We start from the raw sequence: 25,127 nt of genomic DNA, 5'->3' as shown, positions 1-25,127 counted from the left end.
ATGAAACTCCGAAAAGATAACAGAGGAGAAACTCTAGGCGACCTTATATATAGACATGTGCTTTTTGATACAACATCAAAGACATGATCCAATAAAGAAATAACCAAGGCCAGGCATGGTGACCCACATTTGTAATCCCCGTGCTTGGAAGGCTGAGACAGGAGGATCGCACAGGTTCAAAGCCAGCCTCAGCTACTTAGTGAGGCTCTCAGCAACTTAGTGAGACCCTGTTTCCAATAATATAAAATAGGTCTGGGAGTATAGCCTGGAGGTAGAAAGCCCCTGGGTTCTACTCTTTGTACCACCAAGGGAAAAAAAGAAATAACCAATAAACTGGAGTTTATTAAAATTAAAAACTCTGCTCTATAAGACACTGTCAAGAGAATGAGAAGACAAGCCAGAGACGGGGAGAAAATATTTGCAGATGTGCCCCATGAAGGGCTATTATCCAAAATAGACAACTTTCAAAACTGAACAATATCAAAATAAAAATCTCAATTAAAAATGGGCAAGAGATCTGAGCAGATACCTCACCAAAGAAGATATTCAGATGGCAATTAACCACATGAGAAGATGCTTCATATATGCCATTATAAAATTTTAAATAAAAGCAATTAGATATCTCTAAACCATTCTATTAAAATGGCCAAAATCCAAAATACAGAAAACATCAAATGCTGGAAAGGATATGGAACTACAAGAACTCTGATTCATTGCTGGTGGGAATGCAAAATGGTACAGACACTTTAGTCAACAGCTTAGCAGTCTCTTACAAAACTAAATATGCTCTTACCATATAATACAGGAGTCACACTCCTAGTATTTATACAAATGAATTGAAAAATTTATTCCACATGAAAACCTGCACATGGATGTTTACAGCAGCTTTATTCATAGTTGTTAAAATTTGTAAGCCAACATATCCTTTTGTATGTGAATGGATTAAAAGAAAAACAAAAACCTTTGGTAAATCCAATCTTTGAACTATTATTCAGCCTTAAGAAGAAATGAGCTATTGATCTATGAAAAGACATGGAGGAACATTAAATGCATATTGCTAAGTGAAAGAAGTGGACCTGATAAGACATACTATATAACCCCAACCTATATGGCACACTAGGAAAGAGAAAACTATGGGGGGAGCAAAAGGGTCTGTGATTACCAGTGGTTAGGAGAGAAGGATAAATAGGCAGAGCACAGAAGATTTTGGGGGCTCTGAAACTATTCTGTATGATATTAAAGAGGTAGACACTTGTCATTATACGGTTATCTAAATTCATGGATTTTATAACACTAAAAGTGAGCCCTGATGTGAACTATGGACTTTGGGTGATAATAGCATGTGTATTTATCAACTGCTAGCAAATGTGCTATTCTGGTGTGGTATATTGATACTAGGGAACCTACGTATATGTGGGGACAGAAATATGTGGGAAATCTCTGTGCTTTCTGCTCAACTTTGCTATAAACCTAAAACTATTAAAAAAACAACATCTATTAAAACAATGAAAACCTGAAACCTATTTCTGGAATGAAGCCATGCAGGCTGGACCAGACCTCCTGCTTGGCCTGCATAACTTGGTCAAGGGCTTGCAGGGAGGGATAGCATAGAGCCCCCAAGCCTTCTTTGAAAATTTCCACTGAGCTACAGAATGGAAGATGCCCTCCGGGTTAAATACATGGAGTTGGGGGTATGGCAGTGGGAGAGTGGCTTTCTCAGATTACAAACATCCAAAAAATCTCTACCACCACCCAGCCATGGTGTTGACTGCACTAGTTGAGCTATTACTAATCACTGCCTATAATCCTCAGTTGATCCAATGCTCCAGGCAACAGCACTTCACTCAGCTGCCCCTTGACACTCACTCACCTTTCCTGATAACCCACCCACCCTCATCTGCCAGTCTGTGAAGTGACAGAAAGAAAAGAATGAAGAAACCAAATCAAGAGAATTCTGGCAAAAGCAACTAGCCACATAATTTAACCACTGGCTCCCTCTAGTGTTTAAATGGCAGACCTGTCCATCCCTACAAGTTGACCACTCAGCAAAGTAGAAAACTTTTTAGAGGACTTGGCTTTTCATTTTTAAAAACTATGTTATTGCCGGGCATGGTGGCACACACTTGTAATCCCTGTGCTTGGGAGGCTGAGACAGGAGGATCGCACAGGTTCGAAGCCAGCCTTAGCTACTTAGTGAGGCTTTCAGCAACTTAGCGAGACCCTGTTTCCAACTTAAAAAAAAAAATTATATATATATATATATATATATATATATATATGTGTGTGTGTGTGTGTGTGTATACATATATATACACATATACATACACACACACACACACACACACACACACACACACATATATATATATGTCTGGGAGTATAGCCTGGAGGTAGAAAGCCTCTGAGTTCTGCCCCTAGTACCACCAAAAAAAAAATAAAATAAAATAAAAAAATTAAAAAAATAAAAACTATGTTATTTCTGTAAGAGAGCTGTATAGTTGTCTCAATAGGTTAAAAATCTCAATCTCATGTCAATTTAAAAGGACACCGTGATATAGTGACACTGAGTGTGCTTTGAAAATTCTGGACGTGTGAGGGCAAAGCTGGCTGAGGACAGGTGTGCAGGATGATTAGGCAGCTACGTGGCGGCATGGGCCCCTGGAGGCAGTCGACACCAGGAGACTGGCAGCCAGCAAACGGACGTGGATATACCAGCTGGAAACAAAAGGACCCTCAAGGGCCTTCGCATTCATATGGTCAAATGAGCTACCCATGTTGGCTCCCCCATCACTATTGGGGAACCCTGTAGCCAAGGGCTATCACACCCCTAGGCTGCCCTTTAAGGCTTCTCTTTCCAGGATGCCTCTTGGTGTTCATTTGCACTGATTTCATCCAAATGAAGTTCTGCCAAGAAAAAACATAGCCATTTTGCCCAGGCAGGACTCTTAAAAAAGAAGAAGCCCTACTCTCCTGCCACCCACTATCCGTCGCCTATTGTTGAGCACCCACTGTGTCAGCTGCAGCAGCAGTGTCACTTCAGACCAACTTGAGGTTTGGGCACACTGACCTTCATATCTATTATACACGTTTCCATGTTTCTATCCATCTTACAGCTGAAATTAAAGCTGGGATTGCATTAAGAAGGTCAGACTATGGGGATTCTTCTGAAGCAAGCAGACCTCCTGAGGACAGGGGCACCTGAGGTGATACCTACGCCTATGTTTGCTTCAGAAATTTCTTTCTTTAGGGTAAGTTGTGGCCCTTAAAAGTGAGTCAAAGCAATGGTTTGGTTTTGTAACAGGTTACTATCGGCTCAGCTATGCTCAGGGATAGAGAGCAGACAACTAGAAATATGAAATTGTACAAGAAAAGTTTTCAGGAGTGTAGAGTCCCAGTCAGAAGAGGAGAAAGTGAGACCAAAGAGTGGCCCCTTAGGTTCATGCTAGGCCAAATGGTCTCCAGAAAGAGACTTCAAGAGTCTTGATCTCATTGGAACCATAACTCAAAACTTTCTAGGGACCACTATTAGCCAACTGTCTGCTACCCAGAATTCTTCAGACAAAAACTACATCTGCCATCAACCTTCCATGTGTGATGGGGAGGCATTCCTCATGCTCACTAGGCACTGTCAGATACTACTGGAGAGGATTCTAAATCATCTGAGAGCTCTCGTGGGGCATTGCAGTGCCGAGCAGGCACTGTTCCTACTCCTCTTGCTCTCCACCTACAATATGGTCCCCACACCTTTCCAGAGACTTCTTCCTCCAGTGCAGCTCAAGCCCTATCTCCTCCCCAAAGCCTTTCCTGATCACCTTCCCCTGTTGGCTTCTCTTGCCCATGAATTATTCACACTTATATTTGATTCTGCTTGAATTTTTGTCTATTATTTAACTTATTTTAATGTCCAAGTAGAGAACAAGCTTGTAGAATGCTAAAATGATGTTTTATATCTAAGTTCTCAATGATGACTTGTACAGAACAGGATGGGATACCTTTTGGCATATTTCAACTCTATGAAAAATAGCAATAGTTTAGCAACATAAACGAAAACTCTGGGATCAGACTCCATCAGATAACAGGTATGAAATTCCAAACTCAAGACATAGGCTTTTGCTGATCATGCAAAATTAAATGCCAATGCAAAAGGAGGTAATGTAGTCAGTTCACGTGGCTTAACAACAAACATAAAACAAATAAAATGTTCTTTTATTTATGTTCTTCTTGTATAATTCAACCACCAAAAAAGCCAATGGCTTTAAAAAATAAGACTTCTTCCGTAACTATTTGTACATATGCATGAGACACATATGAGGATATTTGCAGCAAAATCAATTAAAATAGCGACTACACAGAAACAGTAGGTGTCCATCAGGAGGGATATATATTTGGTAGTACTGGGATTCCTGGAAACCCTTCTACCTCCAGGCTACACTCCCAGACCTATTTTTATACTTTTTATTTGGAAACAGGGTCTCTTAAGCCAGCGTGGCTGGCTTCGAACCTGCATGATCCTCCTGTCTCCGCCTCCCAAGCACGGGAATTACAAGAGTGCGCCACCACGCCCGGCTAGGAGGGCAATATTTAAATAATCCACGAAATTTCCATAATGTAGACCATTAAGCAGTCATTAAAAAGAATAAAGTAAACTCCTATATACTGCCTTAGAAAAATTACAAGATATATTATAGAAAAATCAATGCATAAAGTGTTTAACAAATACTTCATTGAGTACCACCTACATGTCTAGATGCTGGTGAAATAATAGAGAAAAAAGACACACACAGAAAGATTTCTGTCTTCATGGGGTATGTATTATCATGGAGCAATACAGAAATAAACAATATATAAGTAATGTAAATGATTAGAGTGTGGTAAGTGCTGTAGGTGTAAAAGAAAGAGTTAGAAGTTGATGGAGGACAGGAGAGGAAGGAATCAGTTTTTAAAGGGATGGATTTACAAATGCAAGGATCCATTTGTGTGTGGGGGAGAGTGCATGGGTGTGATGGGCAGCTCCTAAGGTGGCCTGATGACCCCTGCCTCGTGAGATTCACACCCTTACATAACTCCTTCTCGTGAGAGTGGGATAGACCTACTCACTCTTGTAATGAGTAGAATTACACCCAAAGTGAAGAGATGCCATTTTATTTTTAATACTGGGGATTGAACCCAGGGGCATTTTACCTCCATGTTACACCCCTAGCTCTTTTGATTTTTTATTTTGAAACAGAGTCTCCATAAATTGCTGAAGTTGGTCTCAAACCTGGACTCCTCCTGTCTCAGTCTCTCAAGTACTGGGATTACCGGAGTGCACCACCCACCTGGCTATGAGATGTGATTTTTGAGACTGGGTTTAAAAGACTCTGGTTCATGCTGCCTCATACTCTCTTGCCTACTTGCTTTGAAGGACTCTAACTTCCATGTTGTGAGCAATTCTCTGGAAAGGCCCATGTGGCAAAGAGCTGGCATTTCTGGCTGAGAGCCCGTGGGGACGTGAGGCTGACAGTAGCCATGTGAGTGAGCTCGAAGCGGCCTCTCCTCCAGTCACGCTTTCAGAGGTGACCACAGCCCCAACAACCAGGTTGATGAAAACCTCACAAGAGACACTGGGTCAGAAACATCCAGTTAAGCAGCACCCAAATTTCTGACCTGTAGACACTCAGAAAATACACAATTGTTGTTTTACCTCAAAATGTTTTGTGATAATTTGTTCGGCAGCAATAGATACTAAAACTCTGTGTGTGTGTGTGTGTGTGTGTGTGTGTCCATGCAACAAGTGAACAAAAAGCCCAAAAGAACCCATAAAAAGTCTTTTGTAGCAGTTAAGTCTCAGGATGGAAGTACAAAGAGAATATAAAGAAAGACTTTAATATTTTATAACATTTTCTCTCTCCCTCTTCTCTCTCTCTCTCTCTCTCTCTCTCTCTCTCTCTCTCTCTCTCTCTCCCTCATCTTGTTTGAATCTCTTTACTTTTTCTTCTTCTTTTTTCTTTTTTTTTTTGTGGATGTGGGGATGGAACCCAGGGGCATTTGACCTCTGAGCTACACCCCCTGCCCAACTTTTTATTCTTTATTTTTGAAACAGGGTCTCACTGAGGTGCATAGGGCCTCACTAAGTAGCTGAGGCTGTCTGCAAGCCACGATCCTTTGGTCTCAGCCTCCCGAATGCTGGGATTACAAGCGTGTGCCACCAAGCCTGGCTTCTCCCCCCCCCCCCTTTCAGGGTTGAGCCCAGGGACATCTACCTATAAAGTATACCCCAGCTTTTTTTTTTTTTTTTTTTTTGCTGGTCCTGGGGATGGAACCCAAAGGCCTTTCTACCTACACTCCCAGACCTATTTTATATTTTATTTGGAAACAGGGTCTCCTAAGCGAGTTGAGGCTGGCTTTGAACCTGTGCGATCCTCCTGTCTCAGCCTCCCAAGTACGGGGATTACAAGCGTGCGCCACCACGCCTGGCTGCAGCTTTTTTTATTTTGAGACAGTCTTACTGAGGCTGGTCTTGAACCTGCAATCCTCTTGTTTCAGCCTTCCAAGTACTAGGATTATAGGTACGTGTCACCACACCCAGCCTTTGCATTTTTTATAGCAAGAATGTATTTATGTTACTGGTATTCTTTTAATTCTGAAAACATAAGTAAAGGTTGACATTATGACATGGGCTCTAGTTGCTTAAAAAATAGTAAAGGAGTAACATTTTCAAAAATGATAAAAAGAAAATCTTTTTTTAAGTTTTTAGTGCTTTTTAAAAATATCAAAATAGTTTTCTTTTCTTTTTTTCAGAAAGGAAGGAAGAGAAGAAGGACGGGAGGGAGAACTTTCTTATAATCTTTTATAGTGCTACATAGCCACCCCCTGAAGTAAATACCTACTGTCACTGTTTTCAATACTGTCCTCAGAAGACAGCAGGGCAGTTGGGATGACCTGCCTCTGGTTCCCCAGGCAGACATCAATCAAACCAGAACCAGGACAGCTCCCCCAAAGCTGGCCTGTGGTCTTAGTGCACTGCCGCACCGCTGAGGGTCTGCCCTTCTTCCAATTCCTGGAGAGCAGGCGACACCTAAGCCTAAGCCATGAATGCAGCCTCAGATCAGAGCAGCTACTGAGGTGGATCTGAGAGAGAGGCAGGAGCCAGGAAGGAATTTCTAGGTTAGGATTTCCTGAAGTACATGTTTCTCCTGCTCAGCACAGAGCTGCAGTCTGCACAAAAGGCCACCTGGACAGGCCGACAAAGCACAGAAGGCCCTGCAAGCAGGACTGCAAGCTGCAGGAGGAGGTCTGGCTTTCGTGGCGAGCTGCCCCTCAGTGTCTGATGACTTCAGGCTGGCTTTGCTGAGACGTGAGCATGGGAGTATGTATACAAGAGAAATGGGAATGGGTGGGCCGGGTCCCCTGGTGACAGTCTCATGTTTTCTTTAAAGAGGGAAGCAGCTGGGCATGGTGGTACACGCTTGTAATCCCAGCATTTGGGAGGCTGAGACAGGAGGATTGCTGTTCTAGGACAGCCTCAGCTACTTAGTGAGGCCCTCCACAACTCAGTGAGACCCTGTTTCAAAATAAAGAATAAAAAATAGGGCAGTGGGTGTAGCTCGGAGGTCAAATGCCTCTGGGTTCCATCCCCAGACTCGCAAAAATAAAATAAAATAAAGAATAAAAAATAGGCTTGGGGTATTGCTCAGAGGTTGAATGCCCCTGGGTTCCATCCCCAGTACCATGAAACAAAGAAAGAAAGAAAGAAAGAAAGAAAGAAAGAAAGAAAGAAAGAAAGAAAGAAAGAAAGAAAGAAAGGGAAGGAAGGAAGGAAGGAAGGAAGGAAGGAAGGAAGGAAGGAAGGAAGGAAGGAAACAACAACTGGCATGTCCCCCTTGGGGGCACTGACTGCAAGTGTCAGCTGAGGAAGGAGACACAGGTGGAAAGAGCCCAGAGCTCCCTAGATGGAGGGAGAGAGGCTGGAGAAGGCAGCACTTGCAGTGTCAGAACAAAAAGGGTTCAGATGTCCAAGAGCTTCTGACACCACACCAGATCCTTAGAAGCCAGTTTCTAGACAGTTAACAATGGCCATGGTGCAGAGATAGATGCATAAAAGAGTGTATAGAACCTCAGACAGTGAGGAGCTGGAACTGTGAACAAAAGAAAGGAATGAATGTTCTTGTTGTTGTTGTTGTTGTTGTTGTTATTGTTGTTGTTTTACAGGGGAGGGAGGTTTTGTGAACTCAGGGGCACTCTACCTCTGAGTTGAACCTCAGCCCTATTTTATTTTTTTATTTTGAAACAGGGTCTTACTAGTTTGCTGGGATTTTTGCTAAGTTGTTAAGATTGGCCTGGACCTTGTGATCCTCTCATCTCAGCTTCCCAAGCACTGCAATTATAGGTGTGTGACATCATACCTGGCAAGAACCTGCTTGCTTAGCACCAGTTTTCCGGCCTTGACTAAGGAGCTCAGCCCCCAGTTACTGTGTGAACATCCTTGAAGGGAAGAAGGTCTGGCTCTTCTGTGGTCACCAACAGAGAAAGGACAGCCCATAGCCACATGTCACATAACAGTGTTTCCATCAACTCAACATCCACATCTTAGATGACAGTCTTCTCCTAAGGCCAAGTGAATCACTCAGTGATACTGTAGCCATGTTAGTTTGTGTCAGTACATTCTGTGTTGTTTACACAACAGCAAAGTATCCTAATGAGAGAGTCTCAGAATTGACCTTGCCCTAAAGTGACACTTCACCAGGACTGTAATTGTGCTCCATCTACCTGACTGATGAAGGTCATGGAAAGAGTGTGGCTTGGCCACTTTCGAGTGAAGGAAGAGTGACCAGGAAAGTCGCATGGGTCCTTCCTCTTGGACCCAAGCTCTTTAGGAATCCGTTTTGCTGAAGAAACTTGAACCTGTTCCCAGGAGTGGGACTGGCATCAAGGTAGAAGCCACAGGCCCACTAGTCAAATGGCTGATCTGCAGCCAGCAGAGGGGAGCAGAGCCCCAGCCCGAGGCCAGCACAGGTGAAACCCCAGCCGGGCCTCCTGAGCAGAGAGGTGTAAATGCACGTTGGGTGCTAATGGCATGTCAGCAGAGATCCATCGATTGTAACAAACATGCCTCTCTGGTGAGGATGCCAACCATGGTGTGGCAGGGTATGGAGTGGAACTCTGTGCTTTTCTCTCAGTTTTGCTGGGGACCTAAAACTACTCTAAAAATTAAGGTCCCAAGTTTAAAAAAAAAAGAGAGATAGAGAGGTGGGCAGCTGCAGGGAGATGAAATGAGCAAGTCACACAGTCAGAGGGACAGGAGGAGAGGGAAGATCGGTAAACCTGCTGGGAGGCCCAGATTCCTTAAGGCCATCACTTCCTAGTCACTGATTGGCCCACAATCCCGCTACTCCCCGGCTGGCCATACATCCCGCCATCCTCACTCTCCCCTCCTTTCCCTCAGCAGGTATGCAGGCATTTCCTGCCAAAAGAGCTGAAGACACCAGGCCTGCTGCCTTCCACGGTCGCCTGGGACCCAGTCCTAGCAGCAGGGGCTGGGTGTTTTGAAATATCAATATTTATGAGAGGATGGGATCTTCATTAGATGCCCTAGATTGATCAATAATTAATATTTTCACTGAAAACCAGACATTGTCTCATCAGAGTCCTTCCTATCCAAAGCAGGCTCCATGCTTCCTGGCAGCCTCAGTCATTTTTCCAGAAGCACCATAACTTCTCTGATAAAGCCATTCGAGATTCCCACTCCATTTCTCTTTCTTGTCCCTTGTTTTGTCTCACCTGATGCCCAAGAGGATTCCCATCCCCACGATGGATATTTGCAACCTCTGCCACCCTCCTCCGCTCCCCACACCTCCACTTCTTCCATTTCAGAAAATAAGGGCACTCTTGTAACACCTCCACAGACTCAAGTGCCTACGCAAACCTCCCTGGACCGCACCCCTGCCCTGGAGACGTGCCCGCACTGGGCCTGGTGTGCAGGCTTTCCGCTTTCTCCCCAAGGCTGACCTGGCCTGGCCCAGCTGTATCAGTCTCTCTTTGATCCTCACTCTATATTCCCGCTTTTTTCTGACTGTAAGCATTCTGAAAACGTTCCCCCGCATTCTCACTTTAGTCTACTGTATGCAGGCTCCCACCCCACTGACCCATGTAGACAGCTCCAGCCCAGGTCATAGTGATTTCGTCACTGTTGAATCCGACCTCACATTTCATGTCTTATCTTAGATAACTTCTCAGGAGCACTTAGCACCCCACCCACCTCCACCACTACTTCCTATTAAAAATGATTGAGGGGGTACAGGGGATTGAATCACTATGCTATAACCCTGGCCCTTTTTTATTTTTTACTTTGAAATAGGGTCATACTAAATTACCACACAGTGGCCTCAAACCTGTAATCCCCCTGTCTTGGCCTTCCAAATCCTGGGATTATGAGCATGCACCACCATAGCCCGCTTCTTAACTATCTGATGGGGGGGGCGCCTTCTTCCTTCTCTGCCCTCCCCCCATGTATGCAGTCCTAGATGAACTCTAGGGAGTTCTTGCCAGAGGTACACAACGAGACCTGGTCTCAGTGCTCCAACCAAATCTGGAACTTACTTTCTAGGCTCTGAGAGCAAAGGGCTTTAATTTAAAAAAATTTTTTTAACAAACAGGAGGAAGAAGAGAGCATGGGTCATGAGGCAGGGTCAGGGAGCGACTCACCTTTACACTGCAAACCCTGCCGCAAGAGGCCCCAGAGCAAAGACCCACAGTGGTCACAGAAGGTGGGGACCTTGTAGTTGTGGATCCCAAACTTGTGGGGCATGTTGACGCTGAACCGCTGTGACCCCACCTACAGGGAGAGCAAAATACAATCAGTGCCCAGCTCCTTTATGCCCCAGAGGGCCAGTCACTGGCCTCTTAAAGAACTTCTTCAGTAGGCTCCCGCTTGGCTCCATGGAACAAGGTGGAAGGATCCTCCCTCATGGCCCAGTCTTGGCCCCTGAGCTCTGAGCTCACTGTGCATCTGCAAAGTTGCTTTGCACATAGAAGCCTCGCCCAGACAAAGGGCTTTCAGCAGCTCAAAGGTGGACACAGGAGCCTATAAAGCAGTGTGTGAACCCAGCTCAGTACTGTAGAGACTGTGGTCAGCAGTTAGCACAGCAATAGTTGTGACGAAGATGGTCACTAGGGGACTGGTGCTTGCCACGTGCCAGCCCCATTATCTCATTTCAGTCTGACCACCATCCTATGGGGGAGGACTATTGTGCACCAGAGTTCACTGATGAGGAAATCAAGGCACAGAGAGATGGAGAAACACACGCTAAAGCTGACGAGAGGCAAACAGGCTACATCCCCACAAGTCTGAGTTCAGAGCTCAGGCTCCTGCCCACTCTGCTATCGCTTCCACAGAACCAAATAGGAGGAGGTAGCAGGATAGAGGGGGAAGACGTGGGCCAGGAGGCCACGTGTCTGACCCGAGGGCCTGGATCTGCCATAAGCCCCCCATGAGGTCTCAGGCAGATTTCCTGACTTCTTGGGGCCTCAGATTTCTCATTTGGCAAATGAAGATGGCTACCTTGTCCTGCCTAGTAGTACAGGATTTGTGGGATCAGTGTGGTAGCAGGAGTGGAAGAGGTGGAACAAGTAAAGTGCTCTAGAGAAGAAAGGGTCACCTACACAGCTGGCCTCCCTGGGTCTTTTCTGCCCCATCACAGAGCTACTCTCGCCTGTGACTAGGGAGCAAGCACAGGACCCAGCCCCTCTTGGACTGGGCTGGAGACTATCACCTGTGACAAGGGTAGACTGGGGAGGAAGCTGTTCTTTCATCTCTGGGAATCAGGGAGAGGAAAGAAACTGCACCCTGGCTTGCTGGCTGACTGCTGAATGAAAGGCCCTGGGGTGGACCCCAGAGAGGAGATGAGAGCCGGACACAGCATGGACCCAAACACAAACATAAGGCATGCCTGCTACCTTACAAGTTCTCTGCCACCCAGCTCTCAGGAGCGGTGGCTCTTCCCCAGGATCTGTTCTTGGCATGCACAGGCTACCAATCAGGACCATGCCTGGGCACAGGATTTCCAGATTACTGAGAACATTTGTATCCATCCCACCTTATATTCATGGCTTAGGTGTGTTCATTTGTGAATATGTGTCAACTCTATATCTGCCTTTCGACCCCTCGGCATGGGTGAGGTCACTGTGTCCACTCTCCTTATAGTTCTGAAGACATGGTGGACCTGTGCTGAGAACAGAAGCTGGTCTCCCAGGGAAAGGCCCACAGGGATATATATGAATGAGAGACTAAGGTGAAGAAGTGGGATAGCTGTCCCAGGTAACAGGAGATTGGCGTGGGGTTGGAGAGACATATATGGTCCTTGGGACCATGTATCAGAAAATGGTGGGAGGCATAAGGGGCACACCATAAAGCATGCCACTGCCTCAGCTGTATGGAGAAGCAAGCACCAAAATCATAAGTATAGACGAGTGTATGTGTATCCATACACCGCTGCTGCAAAAGAAACAAAGAATGAGTGGGAGACACAGAGACAATAGACAGGCAGAAAGAATGGTAACATTATAAAACAGAAGAATGAAGGAAGTGACACAGAGACAGAGCATCCCTTGGTTACTGCACTTAGAACTACAGGAAGGGATTGAGTCTTGAGTACTAACATAAGACAGGGAAAGTGACTGGCTGCATGCTTGTGCTGCAAAAGACCCAAGGAGCCAGGAGCAGGGTGCTTTTTGATAGGATGAAAGGCATTACAGACACGGTGCTTGGAGCTACATGTAGCTGTGATGCTAATGTATGCAAATGTGTGTGTGCATATGCATCACCCTGAAGGTGCTGCACAAAGGAGCGGACTCCAAGAGGTTGGTGTTCAGAGGGCACATCTATCACCAGGATAGGCCAGTACACTGATGCTGAAGGAGACTGGCCTCAGGAAGCACCAGAGGGTGGTGGGGACACCAGGGAGGGCAATCATCTTCCCCAAGCTAAGAAACCCAGCCCCCTTCCTCAACCTCTGGAAGTCATGCCCTTTGACACATGCCAAACTTGGGAACACACTCAGTGGAGACTTTCCCTGGTTCAATCTTTCAGAAAAGACAAGAAAAATCTAGATGGCAGATTATGTAGGTGCTATGCATGTCAGGCCTCAACTCTCAAACCAAATGGCACGGGCTATTATGGGACTTTTCCCTCCAAGGAAGCCAAGAAAAGCTTCCCAGCTAAAGAGACTTGTGAGACCTTTGAGGGTGAGGCTCCTATATTATTTGCTCTGTGGGCTGTACCACAATGCCCAGCATTTAGGAGCCAACAGCTAGTGAGATGTCTAAAGGAAGAAGGCAGTCAGGGAGGCAGGCAGCAGGCAAGCCATCGCCTTTCGTTTCCTGTGAAAGTAAGGAATGTAACAATGCACTTGGGTTATGATGCAGACCAGGAGTCAGGAGACCCAGGTGTGGGATCACACTTTTAACCAAGTCAAGAAGCCCCCGAAAACCACCATAGTGCTCAAGGCTTAGTCTAACCTTCAGGGGGTTCAGAAGAGACTCAGTCTCAGCCAGATCCCTGTTTCTTTCCAGAGATGGTATGAAAACAAAAGGGAATAATAAATGAGCAATGTCTTATAATGCAAAGAGACTATTTGAATTGGTTTTTAGAAGTAGGTAGAAGATCTCCATAGTCATTCCTTATGGAAGACAGATTACAAGCCCACCTGATTCTAAATCCAGCTGATAAAAGTCTACCCAGAGCCTCTCTCTGACCTCAGACTCTAGTGACCTGTGATTATACAGTACTTATTTCACCTGTAATTAAAAGCATGCCTTTGATTTCACTATTATGAACACAATTGACATGTGCACCCACCACCTGTCACCTCCTCAAAATGCTTTTTAATCTGTCACTAGTATCATCATTCTTCGAATTGCCTAGTCACGGGAAACCTGGCTCCTTTACTGAATAATGTGTATGCTTTCTTACCCCTAGCAACCTCCCTAAAGCCAGTCTCACACAAGTTTCTAAGAATAAGAGACAACATAATACTGTATTTAAGGGTTCAAATTATAGAACAGACCACTTGGATTTGTTTCTTTCACAATTTGACTTCTCTGTGCTTCTGGTCTAGTATGAAGATGATAGCAACATGGGTATCATTAAGGTTATTAAGGGATTAAATAACCTATGTAAAAGCACATAAGTCAAGGCATGGTAGGTGCCCAGTGAACATTGACGATTGTCATTAGTGTGGTTATTTCTGCCTCCTGAGTATCCATTGGCTGGTTCGTTCCACCCCATTTCCCCATTCAACTCATTGAAGACAAGGTTCCTTCAGTTTGTGATGTTTCTATTTCTATCTACTATTTGTGAGGAGCCATGGAGACATCACTTAGCTACTCCAGTGTTCCAATGGGATAATCAAATAAAGAAATTCACATTTTCCTTGCAGGCTTCAGCTCTGGAATCTTCCTGCTCTTAGAATGATTCCCACAGGGATGAACCTGACTTTAACTGTGCTCATTTCTATAAATTGGACCTAATGTTGGAAGACTGTAGACAGCTCCCTTTGGTTCTGATCAAAACAATAAAGACAGCAGGGTCTCAGAGAAATAAGAGGTTCCTGGGGGCCAAATTGGAGGCAGCAAAGGGAAGGAGTGAAGGGGAAGACAGCCAAGAATTCCAGAGTTAGAAATACTTACCTCGTCAGGGGTTTCCTGTTTCTTTAATCCAGCACACTTCGTAATTATGAGCTCATGGCATCGCTTGTGGACAACACAGGTACAAACTGCAAACAGAAAAAAAAGGCTGAGTGACAGATGGAGGAAAAAAGTTTTTATGCTGAGATTGAGTGGGGAGAGGGATCCTACCACTGAATCTTAATTTTTTTTTCCTGTGTATGTTACTGTGGATTGAACTCAGAGACATTCTAGAAGTGAAGTATAGCTCTAGCACTTTTTGTTTTTTTATTTAGAAACAGGGTCTCCCTAAGTTACCTCATACTGGTTTCAAACGTGGGATCATTGTGTCTCAGCCTCCCAAGGTCTGTGATTACAGGTGTGCAACACCATGCCTGGCTATAGGAGTCATAATTTTCCTTAAAGCCCTTTATGTAGTTATTTCAAAACACCTTGTCACCAGAACCATAAGGTTTCCTAAGGATTCAGAGAAGAATAGAATAGTATGTCCAGAGGATATTGGCAGTTTTTTTGAGTTCTAAGAGTACTGATCAACTTTTTTGCTGTGATTTGCCAAGATTGGGACCAGTTTCTTTCCTACTTCCTATAGAATCTTCTCTATGAAAGGTGTAATATTGCCTCCTGTCTTCCAGAGTCATGGAAGGAAGACCATAGCATGTGACACGAGGTTCTCAGGCTTCTTAGAAAATGGGGCTGTGTCCTCACATACCAAGCTTTAAAACTTCTGTTAAATTTAACATGTCCACAAGAAGTGGTCTGAGGCTATCGGCAGGGTCATGGGGCAGTGTAGAAAATTGGTGACTGAAGGAGCAAGTAATTCTGACTGTATCCCTGTTACCCAAAGACACAGCAACCTCCAACAGAATCTACTGGAGTTCCCCCATGGGTGAAACCCAAGTTGGGTGCCTGATGAAGAGAGGAAAGTGACTCCCTGCTCTTGCCATGCAGAAGACTAGACAGGTCCCACCTCTAGGTTTGTACACCTTAACCTCCTATTTGTAGGCAATTCACTGAGGAAAACAATGTTTAATACCTTCAGGTGAGCTTTAAGTTTTTTAAAGGCTAATGATTCTACAACAGAGATAAAAAAGAAAATCGTCAAGGACCCTTCAGTGATACTAAAACAAGCAGGGAGGGAGCATCTTTGGGGAGTAAGAGAAGGGGAAGCTGACAGGATGTACCAAACAGGAGCAGGATAAATGTGACTTTCACAGAGCCGATAACTGAAGCCTTATGTCTCACTAGGAAAGATCAACGTGCTATCTGCTATTGCTGGCACAAGAATTTGAGAGGAAGGGGGCTGCTGAATGCTGGCAGGCAGTTGATGCCTACGAGGTACCTTCCATGCAGTGTACATGGGATATGGCCAGGCAGGCACAGAGAAAGCAGGGTCCTACATCTCAGAAAGAGAAGAGAAGAATGTGAATTTTACAGAGCTTCTAATTGCCATGAAAAGTGGCTGGCACGCACCTCCCACAAGTGAGTGTGGCATGACCCATCTGTGGGCCTCCAAAGACTTACTCCATAAAGTAATTCTTACCTTGGCATTGGTATCCCTGCTTTCCTATGACACCCCTGAAAAGCAGAATACACTTCTTTAAGAACATGAAATTTTACTAGGCAAAAAATCAAACACACACAGCCACCTGACTGTGGCCACCACCCCGTGCTAAGTGCCATAGAGTCCCCAAGTATAGCTTCACTCCCACTTGCAGGGACTTTGAAAGCTTCCTGCCAGAAGCCACAGGGTACACCCCAGCCCTCAGAATAGGTGCAAGGTTTGTTGGCACCAGACAGCCATGCCAACGGGGCAGCAATATTCTGGAAAGCTACAGTGACCCTGCTTGCTCAGGACAGGGCTGGGAGTTCAATATCCCCCTCTTCACGGACAGAACAGACATTCCTGTTCTGATCTTCTCTGAGGACTCTGATTGTAGAGAAGGGCTGTGGCTGGCAGGCATATTTCCGGAACAGGCCTAGACCACCGGCAGTCTATGGTCAGGTCTAGGGGTTCAATCTATTGTTTAGGCAAAGGCGTATATTAAGGTTCTTTTCATGACCCAAGGAGGACAAAGTTGGAATCCAACACAGAAATATAAAAAATCAAACCAACTTTTTCTTATCCCTGTCCTCAGTGTGCTCATAAGAGTTGGTCAGGAGATCACTAAGGTTCCCAGCCCAGTAGGAGGAGCCAGAAGTAATTCGTGTCACACTCCAGTAAGCCTAGGTACAGTGGTGTTCACCATAGGCTTAGGAGAGACCTCAGCCTTGAGACCAACTGTCAATTCATGGCTGAAATCCAGATGACGGAGGTCAGGCAGTAAGTTGGTGCTGGGAGCTGGGAGTGGCACTGTTTCTGCTTCCGGTGGGTGTTCTCTGTTTATCTCAGCTGTCCACAGCTGTCCACATCAACCTCAGTGGCTTGTTTTATAACATCACGAGGGTAAGAAGAGCAACTCCTAGATACCGTGGGAACACAGAGGGGCCTCAGAGTCCAATTCAGATATCCCCTGGCTAGGAAACTGGGCTTTACTTGCTCTCCTCCACCAGCTACAAGTGTTTTAGCCACCTCTATACCAGTTTGAAGACCTCAGAAAACTTCCCTGAAACACTGAGGGAATGTTGTGAAAAGCATGAACCTTAAAGTAAGGATAATCAGGCTAGCCTGACATTTTCTGGCCGGGAACCATTTCTGAGCATCAGCATTGTTAGTGGCATAGTGTTGATAATGCATAATTCGTAGGAGGGTGGGAGATTCAATTAGGTATTTCCAGTGCCTAAGAAAGGACCTCCTCCCAGGAGTATTCTTTTTAACAAACCCCAGATATCATAGTTCATTTGTAAATAATTCAGCTGTCTCTCTAAAAGATGAGACTTCTTTTACAAACACAACCATAATATTCTTATTGGTTATGAAATATTAACTCCTTAAATAGAAAATAATCCTAAGTATTAAGTCACCAGGAACCACAGTTTCTTTTTTTCATTTATTTCCCCAATGCTCTACACACACAAAACCTTCAGGAAAGTTTTCTGAAATCAGATAAGGAAGAAATAAAGCACAATAGTTCTGTTTAGTTTTTATTTTCAACATATTTACTGAAATTTATTTTTATCTGAAATGTATTATTTTTCAATTCTAGCAAAAGTTTAAAACCTTAGAAACTCTTATACAAACCATTTTATTACAGAAAATTGTCACCATCCTTATCAAATTCTTCAAGGTTTCTGTCAGCTTTGTATTGTGCTAAGATCCAATGAAGGCAATACTCTTTCCTTATTGAGGTATATCTTTTAAACTTGTTTTTGTAGGTCTGGGGATGGAATCCAGGGACATTCGACCTCCGATCTATACCCCCTGCCTACTTTTTATTCTTTATTTTGAAACAGGGTCTCATTAAGTTGGGGAGGGCCTCACTAAGTAGCTGAGGCTGTCCGCGAACTGCGATCCTCCGGTCTCAGCCTCCCGAATGTTGGGATTATAAGTGTGCGCCACTACACCTGGTTCTAACTTTAAAATCAGAATGAGACCCTGTTTCAAAAAAAAAAAAAAGAATAAAAAATAGGGCTGGGGGGTGTAGCTTGGAGATAGAATGCTCCTGAGTTCCATCCCTAGTACTGCAAGAAAGAAAGAAAGAAAGAAAGAAAGAAAGAAAGAAAGAAAGAAAGAAAGAAAGAAAGGGAGAAAGAGAGAAAGAAAGAAATCAAGAAATCAAGAAATCAAGAAAGAAAGAGAAAAAGAAAAAAATGAGGATGTCAAAATTACTCTATGGAGCCAGCCTCCAAAGTTCATTCTTAATATTTAATAAACAGCACACTTGAACTTTTGAGAACTTCATCTTTCATTTCAAATTAAAATGAAATGATTGTTTGAAAGAAAATTATTACTAACTTTAATAATAGAATATCCTTTTTTATTTATATCAAAACTTTTTTCCTAGTACTGGGGATTCAACCCAGGGGGACTCTTAGCACTGAGCTATACCCCCAGCCATTTTTATGTTTTATTTTGAAATTTGCTAAGTTGACCAAGCTGCCCTTCAACTTTTGAGCCCCCTGCCTCAACCTCCTTAGTAACTGAAATTACAGGTATGTACCGCCACACCTGGCTTTTAAAATTAAATGTATAATCTCCCATCCTGCCTTCATCTTCTTGCCACAGCAAAGTCATAATTAGAGAACTCGAGGGGTGGGAGAAACTCACCAGATGAAATCTCTGCAGTGGGAACAGTAGGTGGGCTGCCGAAGGTAGGTGGCCATGAACTTGTGGCCGTTGACCTGGTGGACCCTGCGTCTGACAGCCCCTTGCCGCTTCCTCGGCCGCATGCGCTCCCTGAACACACGCTCTTCATTGTCTTTAGGAGCTGGGAAAGCACAAGAGCAGAGAAGAGGACAGGTTTGGATCAGTACACTTTCTATGGACTTGTGCTCCAGAGCTACCTATCCTTGGGTGGGTGGAAGTGGGGCAGGATGGGCAGCAGCCTTCGTGCTTGCAGAGAGACTCTGGGATCTGAAGAGTCTCACTGCTCAGTGAGCATGCACTGTTGGAGTAAAGACCCAAAACACATCTTCCCACTGTCCAGATCTACCTGCAGCCTGTGTTCATCCCAACCCAAATTCTACTTCCCAACCCAAATCCCATTCCAACCCAGCACCACTGCACATTTCAAGGGCCTGGAGTTAAAACATTCAATATCCAAATCTTAGCTCAACCTCAAAACAGTGTGACCTTGGACAGATGTTTCCCTCCCTTTTGCCCCTGGGTGCATATCCCTTGGTAAACCCAGATCACAGAGGCTGGGAGTAGCCAATGGAATGAGTCTTCTCCTTCACCTGGCTGCCTGCTTGAGAGCACTAGCTGCCCTATAAATCTGGTTTTTCTTCTCCCTCATACCCAAACTAGGACAACCAAGAACTTTTTCCCAAAGTTCAAACGGAGAAGGAAATGTAGCACTGTGAACGTAGTTGTCCTCGGAAGACTCAAACCCCAGCATCCCACTGGAGGTAAAAAGGCCTTATATCTTTCTCCCCTCTATTTCTGAGGTTGCCTGAGCCTAAGAACAACTTTCAAGGGGACTAAAAGATGACAGCAAAAAAGTAATGATTATCATGGACTCCATGTTTGTGTTACCCCCAATTTATATGATGAAGCTCAAATCCCTGGGCCTTTTGGGATATAATTAGGGTTGAATGACGTCATCAGGGTGGGAGCTTCCCAAGGTGTGATAATGTCCTTATAAGAGGAAGAAGAGACCAACGTGGAGAGCTGCTCACTACCCCATGAGCACGTGTGAGAAGGGAGCCATGTTCCTCACTGGAACCAGACCATGCACGCACACTGATCTCAGGCCTCCAACCTCCAGACTCTAAGAAATCAATGCTTATCTGGAGATAGGACAGTGGTAATGGCTAAGGTGCCATGAAAATTCACCTTTTAGCCTCTGTGCAAAGTGTGTCACCTGTAGTGACTCACTGAATCCTCACAACTCCACTTGAAAGGTGCTATTATCTCCACTGTGTGTACGGGTGTGCCCTCTGAGGAATGGAGAGAGTAACTGATTAACTCCTGTTAACACATCTGTGGAGTGGGGCCCAGGTCCTGGGCCAGAGAGTGGGGGGGCAGCTGGCACTCCGCTGTCCACACACTGATGAGAGGCAGCCCACACTCCTGCAACAAGTCCCCTGAACGCTCACCTGAGCGACTATCTTTATAGAAAGAGCGGAGCTGCCTGTGTCCTCAGAGAACAGAGTGGACAGGTTCTGCATCTCCTGCCAGGTTCCTGGCACCTTCATGTAGGCCATGGGGGTCCCTGCATGGCACAGAATGTACTAGAAGGATCAGCACCCCTTAAACACCTGCTGCAATAGCCTCTGTCTAATATTCTACCAAAGTTGTATTATTTCTGGGGAAGAAGCCTTGCTTCCTCCTGGACCTCTTTCAATAAGAGATTCCTGGCAGTGAGGATCATGTAGGTGACACAAACAGCTGTTCAACCAAAGGGCACCTTGTTAGCCCAGAGCAGGTCGGGCAGTGGAACAGTAAAACTGAAGAAGGAAAAAGGCAAGAATGGGACCAGGTCTCCAGGTGTTCTCAAAGAAAGAAGGGTTCAGGCAAACAGGTGGCTGTTGCTGAGAACTGGCACTCCTAGGCTGCAGCTTGGCCCCGGCAAGGTTGTGTTTGATGGTTCTGATTTCTGTCCCTACAGCCTACCTGTGTTTCCTTTATACCTGGTGCTTATTGTTTCAAAGGGTCCCTAAACTCACTTTCTTTGGGATATAGGAAGCCCATCACTCCCTATCCTGCAACAACCTAGTGGCCTCAACCCACCGACAAAATTCCCACAAGAAGATAGCTCCCTGATGCTTTAACAGAGACATCTATACACACATACTTCTCTCTCTCTCTCTCTCTCTCTCTCTCTCTCTCTCTCTCTCTCTCTCTCTCTCTCTCCACAAAAGCATAACAATCAGTTCTGCAATTATAGGTGATTTTTATTTCCTTTTAATACTTTCACTATATTTAGAATGTGCTATTTTTATAAGCATGAAAAAATGTGATAAAGTCAAATCTATCCAGAAGCCTTCACTTGCTACAAGTGGAATCTATAAAAATATGGTCCCAAAACCCCATTTCTGGGCATTGCAGACCAGGAGATGCTTTTTGTAAAAAGCATCTGTTACAGAGCTCACCACAAAATACCTTTAAGTAGTAAGTCAGCCACTAATGGATTTAAGATGCAACTGGATTTACAAATGTACTAGTTGTTTGCATTCTGGAAAAAAATTATTTTTGGTTAAAATAGTGATGAATTCAATCTAATATTCTCAAAAAATATGCTGTCCTAATTGTGGTTGGAGTCTTCCCTGAGAGTATAATCTGTGTGTGTGTGTGTGTGTGTGTGTGTGTGTGGTACTGAGGGTGGAACCCAGGGGTTTTTCTACCTCCAGGCCATACTCCAAGCCCTATTTTATATTTTATTTGGAAACAGAGTCTCACTAAGTTGCTGAGAGCCTCACTAAGTAGCTGAGGGTGGCTTCAAACATGTGCAACCCTCTTGTCTTGGCCTCCCAAGCGCTGGGATTACAAGTGTGCACCACCACTCCCATCCTCAATTTTTTATAGAAATGGCCAGCAATGAAATCAAACCTTCTGAACTGTTTACACTGGTTTAACAGTATAATACAACTGCATTTACTTTTAAGGACCTATTGGTGGGTGGCTCATGGTGTTTACAGGGGGTGGGGTGTTGTTTAAAGTTCAAAGGGGTATCTGTGCAGGTTAGGCAGAGAGCCAAGAATAATTCTTTTAAGTTGGATCTCTCTTTGTAGAACTTCCCCAAAGGTTTCTATCACTCTGGCCCCAGAGCACGTCTATGCTATCTTTCCAGTCCGATTTTATGTCAAAGACACGGGGAAAAGAAAACAACAGAACAGAACATGGGTATACTTGATGCTCCAGATGAGACCTGTATAGGAAGCTACACACAGGAGAGAAGTTTAGAGCCCACAGCTGGTGAAAACACACCTAGTCCACATTCCTCTGGACAGGAAGGCTAAAGGGCAGGCTAGGAACACACTCAGCCCTATCACTGACAAGGAAGGAAACAGGGTGCTATTTGTAGAGAAGCCACAAGGTTCCTCTGTCACGCCCTCCCAGTGCTTCCCTCTGAACCCATAACAGAGCAGCAGGGGTCTTCAGCATTTCCCACTGCTGTGAAGGGCTTCTTTTTAAACGCAGCTCCCACTATGCCTGAATTTATTTTTGGACTTTTTATTCTATATAAAATATATTACATCTATATATTATACCATCCTGTTTTGGTTACTAAAGCTTTGTAAGATATTTTGAAATCAGAAAGCATAATGGCTTTGATCTTCTTGCCCAGAATTGCTTTAGCTATCCAGTCTTTTGTGGTTCTGGATGAAGTTTAGGATCATATTTTTCTGTTTCTATAACAATAGCTTTGAAATTTGAGTAGTTACACTGAATGTGTAGGCCACACAGAGGCATCTACACACACATATGCACATACACTCTCTCCACAGAAGCATAACAATCAATTCTGTAATTATAGGTGATTTTTATTTCCCTTCCATACTTTCACTATATTTAGAATTCTCTATTTTTATAAGCAAGAAGTCTGGACATTTTAACAACATATTAATATTGCTGATTCTTCTAAATCATGAAGAATCAACTGATCCTCAACAAGTTTGCCAAAAACTAACAATGAGAAAAGGATAATCTCTTTAATAAACAGTGTTGAGAACACTGGATATCCACATGAAAAAAGTAAAATTGGATACCTATCTTATACCATACCATTCACAACATCTCAAAATGAATTAAAGACATAAAGATCCCAAATCGTAAGGCTTCTAGAGAACACAGGGGAAATACTTCTTGCTATTATTTTTATAATGATTTCTTAGATATGATACCAAAAATCTAGCAAAAGCAAAAATAGAGACCTGGGATTATATCAGACTAAAAGATATTTGCACATCAAAGGACAGCATCTACAGAATGAAACGGCAACGTATGGAATGAAAGAAAATATTTGGAAGCTATATATCTGATAAAGGGTTAATATCCAAAATATACATGAAACATCTACAACTTAGTAGCAAAAACCCCCACAAACCCAATTTATAAGCAGGAAGACAAATTGAACAGACATTTCTCCAAATAAGAAACACAAATGGCCAACATGTAACATGAAAAGATGCAGATTATCACTAACTATCAAGGTAATGCATGTCAAACTATAATGAGAGATCAATTCAGTTCTATTAGGTTTTTGCCTACCAAAAATAACCCCACAAAAGATGATTGTTGGCAAGAATGAGGATAAATATAAGTCCACTTACACCGTTGATGGGACTACAAATTAATATAGACACTGAAAACAGAATGAAGGTCCCTGAAAAAACTAAAAATAGAGCTACTATATAATCCAGCACCCCACTTCTGGGTGTAACTCCAAAGAAACTGAAATCAGGATCTTGAAGAGATACCTATACTCCCATGTTTGCTAAGCATTATTTGCAACAACCAAGATACAGAAACTACCTAAATTTCCATTGATGAATCAAAGGAACTGTGATACATATATAAATGGAGTATTGTTCAGCCAAGAAAAAAAGAAAATCTTGCCATTTGAAACAACATGCAAGAACCTGGAGGACATTATGCTAAGTAAAATAAACCAGTCACAGGACACGTACAATATACATAACACTGCTTATATGAAGAATCTAAAACAGTGGAACTCTCCAGGCATGGTGGTGCACACCTACAATCTCAGTACTTGGGAGGCTAAGACAGGAGGATCACAAGTTCAACACCAGCTTCAGCAAGTTAGGAAGACCCTGTTTCAAAATATAAATAAATAAAGAAATAAATAATATGGGCTGGCTCAGTGGTAGAGAGCCCCTAGGTTCAATGCCACTACTGAACACACAAAAAAATAAAAGAGTAAAATTCACAGAAGCAGAGAGTAGAATGGTAGTTTTCAGGGCTTGGGGGTAAGAGGAATCAGGCTTACCACAATCAGGTTGGTATTAACCAAAGGGTACCAAGTTTTAGTTATACAAAATGAGTAAATCTTAGAGATCTATTGTATAGCATAGTCCCTATAATTAACAATATTGTATTAAATACTTAAAAATTTGCTAATAGAGCAGATCTGATGTTAAATGTTATCACAAAAATGAATTAAGTAAAAATAAAATGCAGCCTTCATTGTAGGGGTAGTATATCATGATGTGAGTACATGATGTGAGTGTGAGAGCATAGGTATATAAACGCATGTATATACATATGCATATTTGGAAAATATACTACATATTGCATATTCTGTATAATTTACACAAAACTATACACTGATCTATAATATTGGATAAATTACATATAATACATATGACATACAGTTTGCAGAACCACTTGACAGTTGCAAACATAGTGACATTTCACCCCAAATACTTCAGCCTTTATCTCTTAAGAACAGAGACATTTTTGCAATATCAGAAACAAGAAATTTAAACTGATACGGCATTATAATATAGACTTCATATTTAATGTCTCCCATTGTTCCTAAAATATTCTACAAGTTTTAAACATTTTAACCCAGGAGTTAATCAGAGGTCTTTCTTTACATTTTCTCACCATATCTCTTCTGTCTCCTTAGTCAAGAAGTTCCTTTTTTCTATTTTACATTTATGAAGTCTTATAGGATGTTTGCTAACCTGAATTTGCTTGTTTCCTCCCAATTAGTTTTAGTTAAAATGGAAGGAATACCACCCAGGTCTGTGTATCAACAAATTCAAATATGTTCACCAAGATCCTTACAGATAACTATGTAAATGACATGAACATAAAATGTATAAAAGGAGAAATGTTAAGTATTCTTAGTAGCAATCTTAAAAATGCAAAACATAGCCATCTTGATCTAGCACTGACATAA

At 43.4% G+C, this 25,127-nt stretch overlaps 1 protein-coding gene across 1 annotated transcript in view; it reads right to left on the bottom strand.

Annotated features, from left to right (window-relative positions):
• PRKCE (protein kinase C epsilon) overlaps positions 1-25,127 on the bottom strand; it is a gene marked incomplete at both ends in the record, with an annotated part of 526,950 nt that overhangs the window by 181,712 nt on the left and 320,111 nt on the right. The window contains 4 exons of the mRNA XM_080711937.1: positions 10,684-10,813; positions 14,665-14,750; positions 16,202-16,236; positions 18,866-19,025. Of these exons, the coding sequence (XP_080568063.1) occupies positions 10,684-10,813; positions 14,665-14,750; positions 16,202-16,236; positions 18,866-19,025 (411 nt within the window). The remainder of the gene's footprint in view (positions 1-10,683; positions 10,814-14,664; positions 14,751-16,201; positions 16,237-18,865; positions 19,026-25,127) is intronic.

The sequence above is a fragment of the Muscardinus avellanarius genome, assembly GCF_963383645.1.
Source record: "Muscardinus avellanarius genome assembly, chromosome: 15".
NCBI lineage: Eukaryota > Metazoa > Chordata > Mammalia > Rodentia > Gliridae > Muscardinus > Muscardinus avellanarius.
The sequence above is the reverse complement of the archived record's forward strand: the minus strand, read 5'-3'. Positions and strand labels throughout refer to the sequence as shown.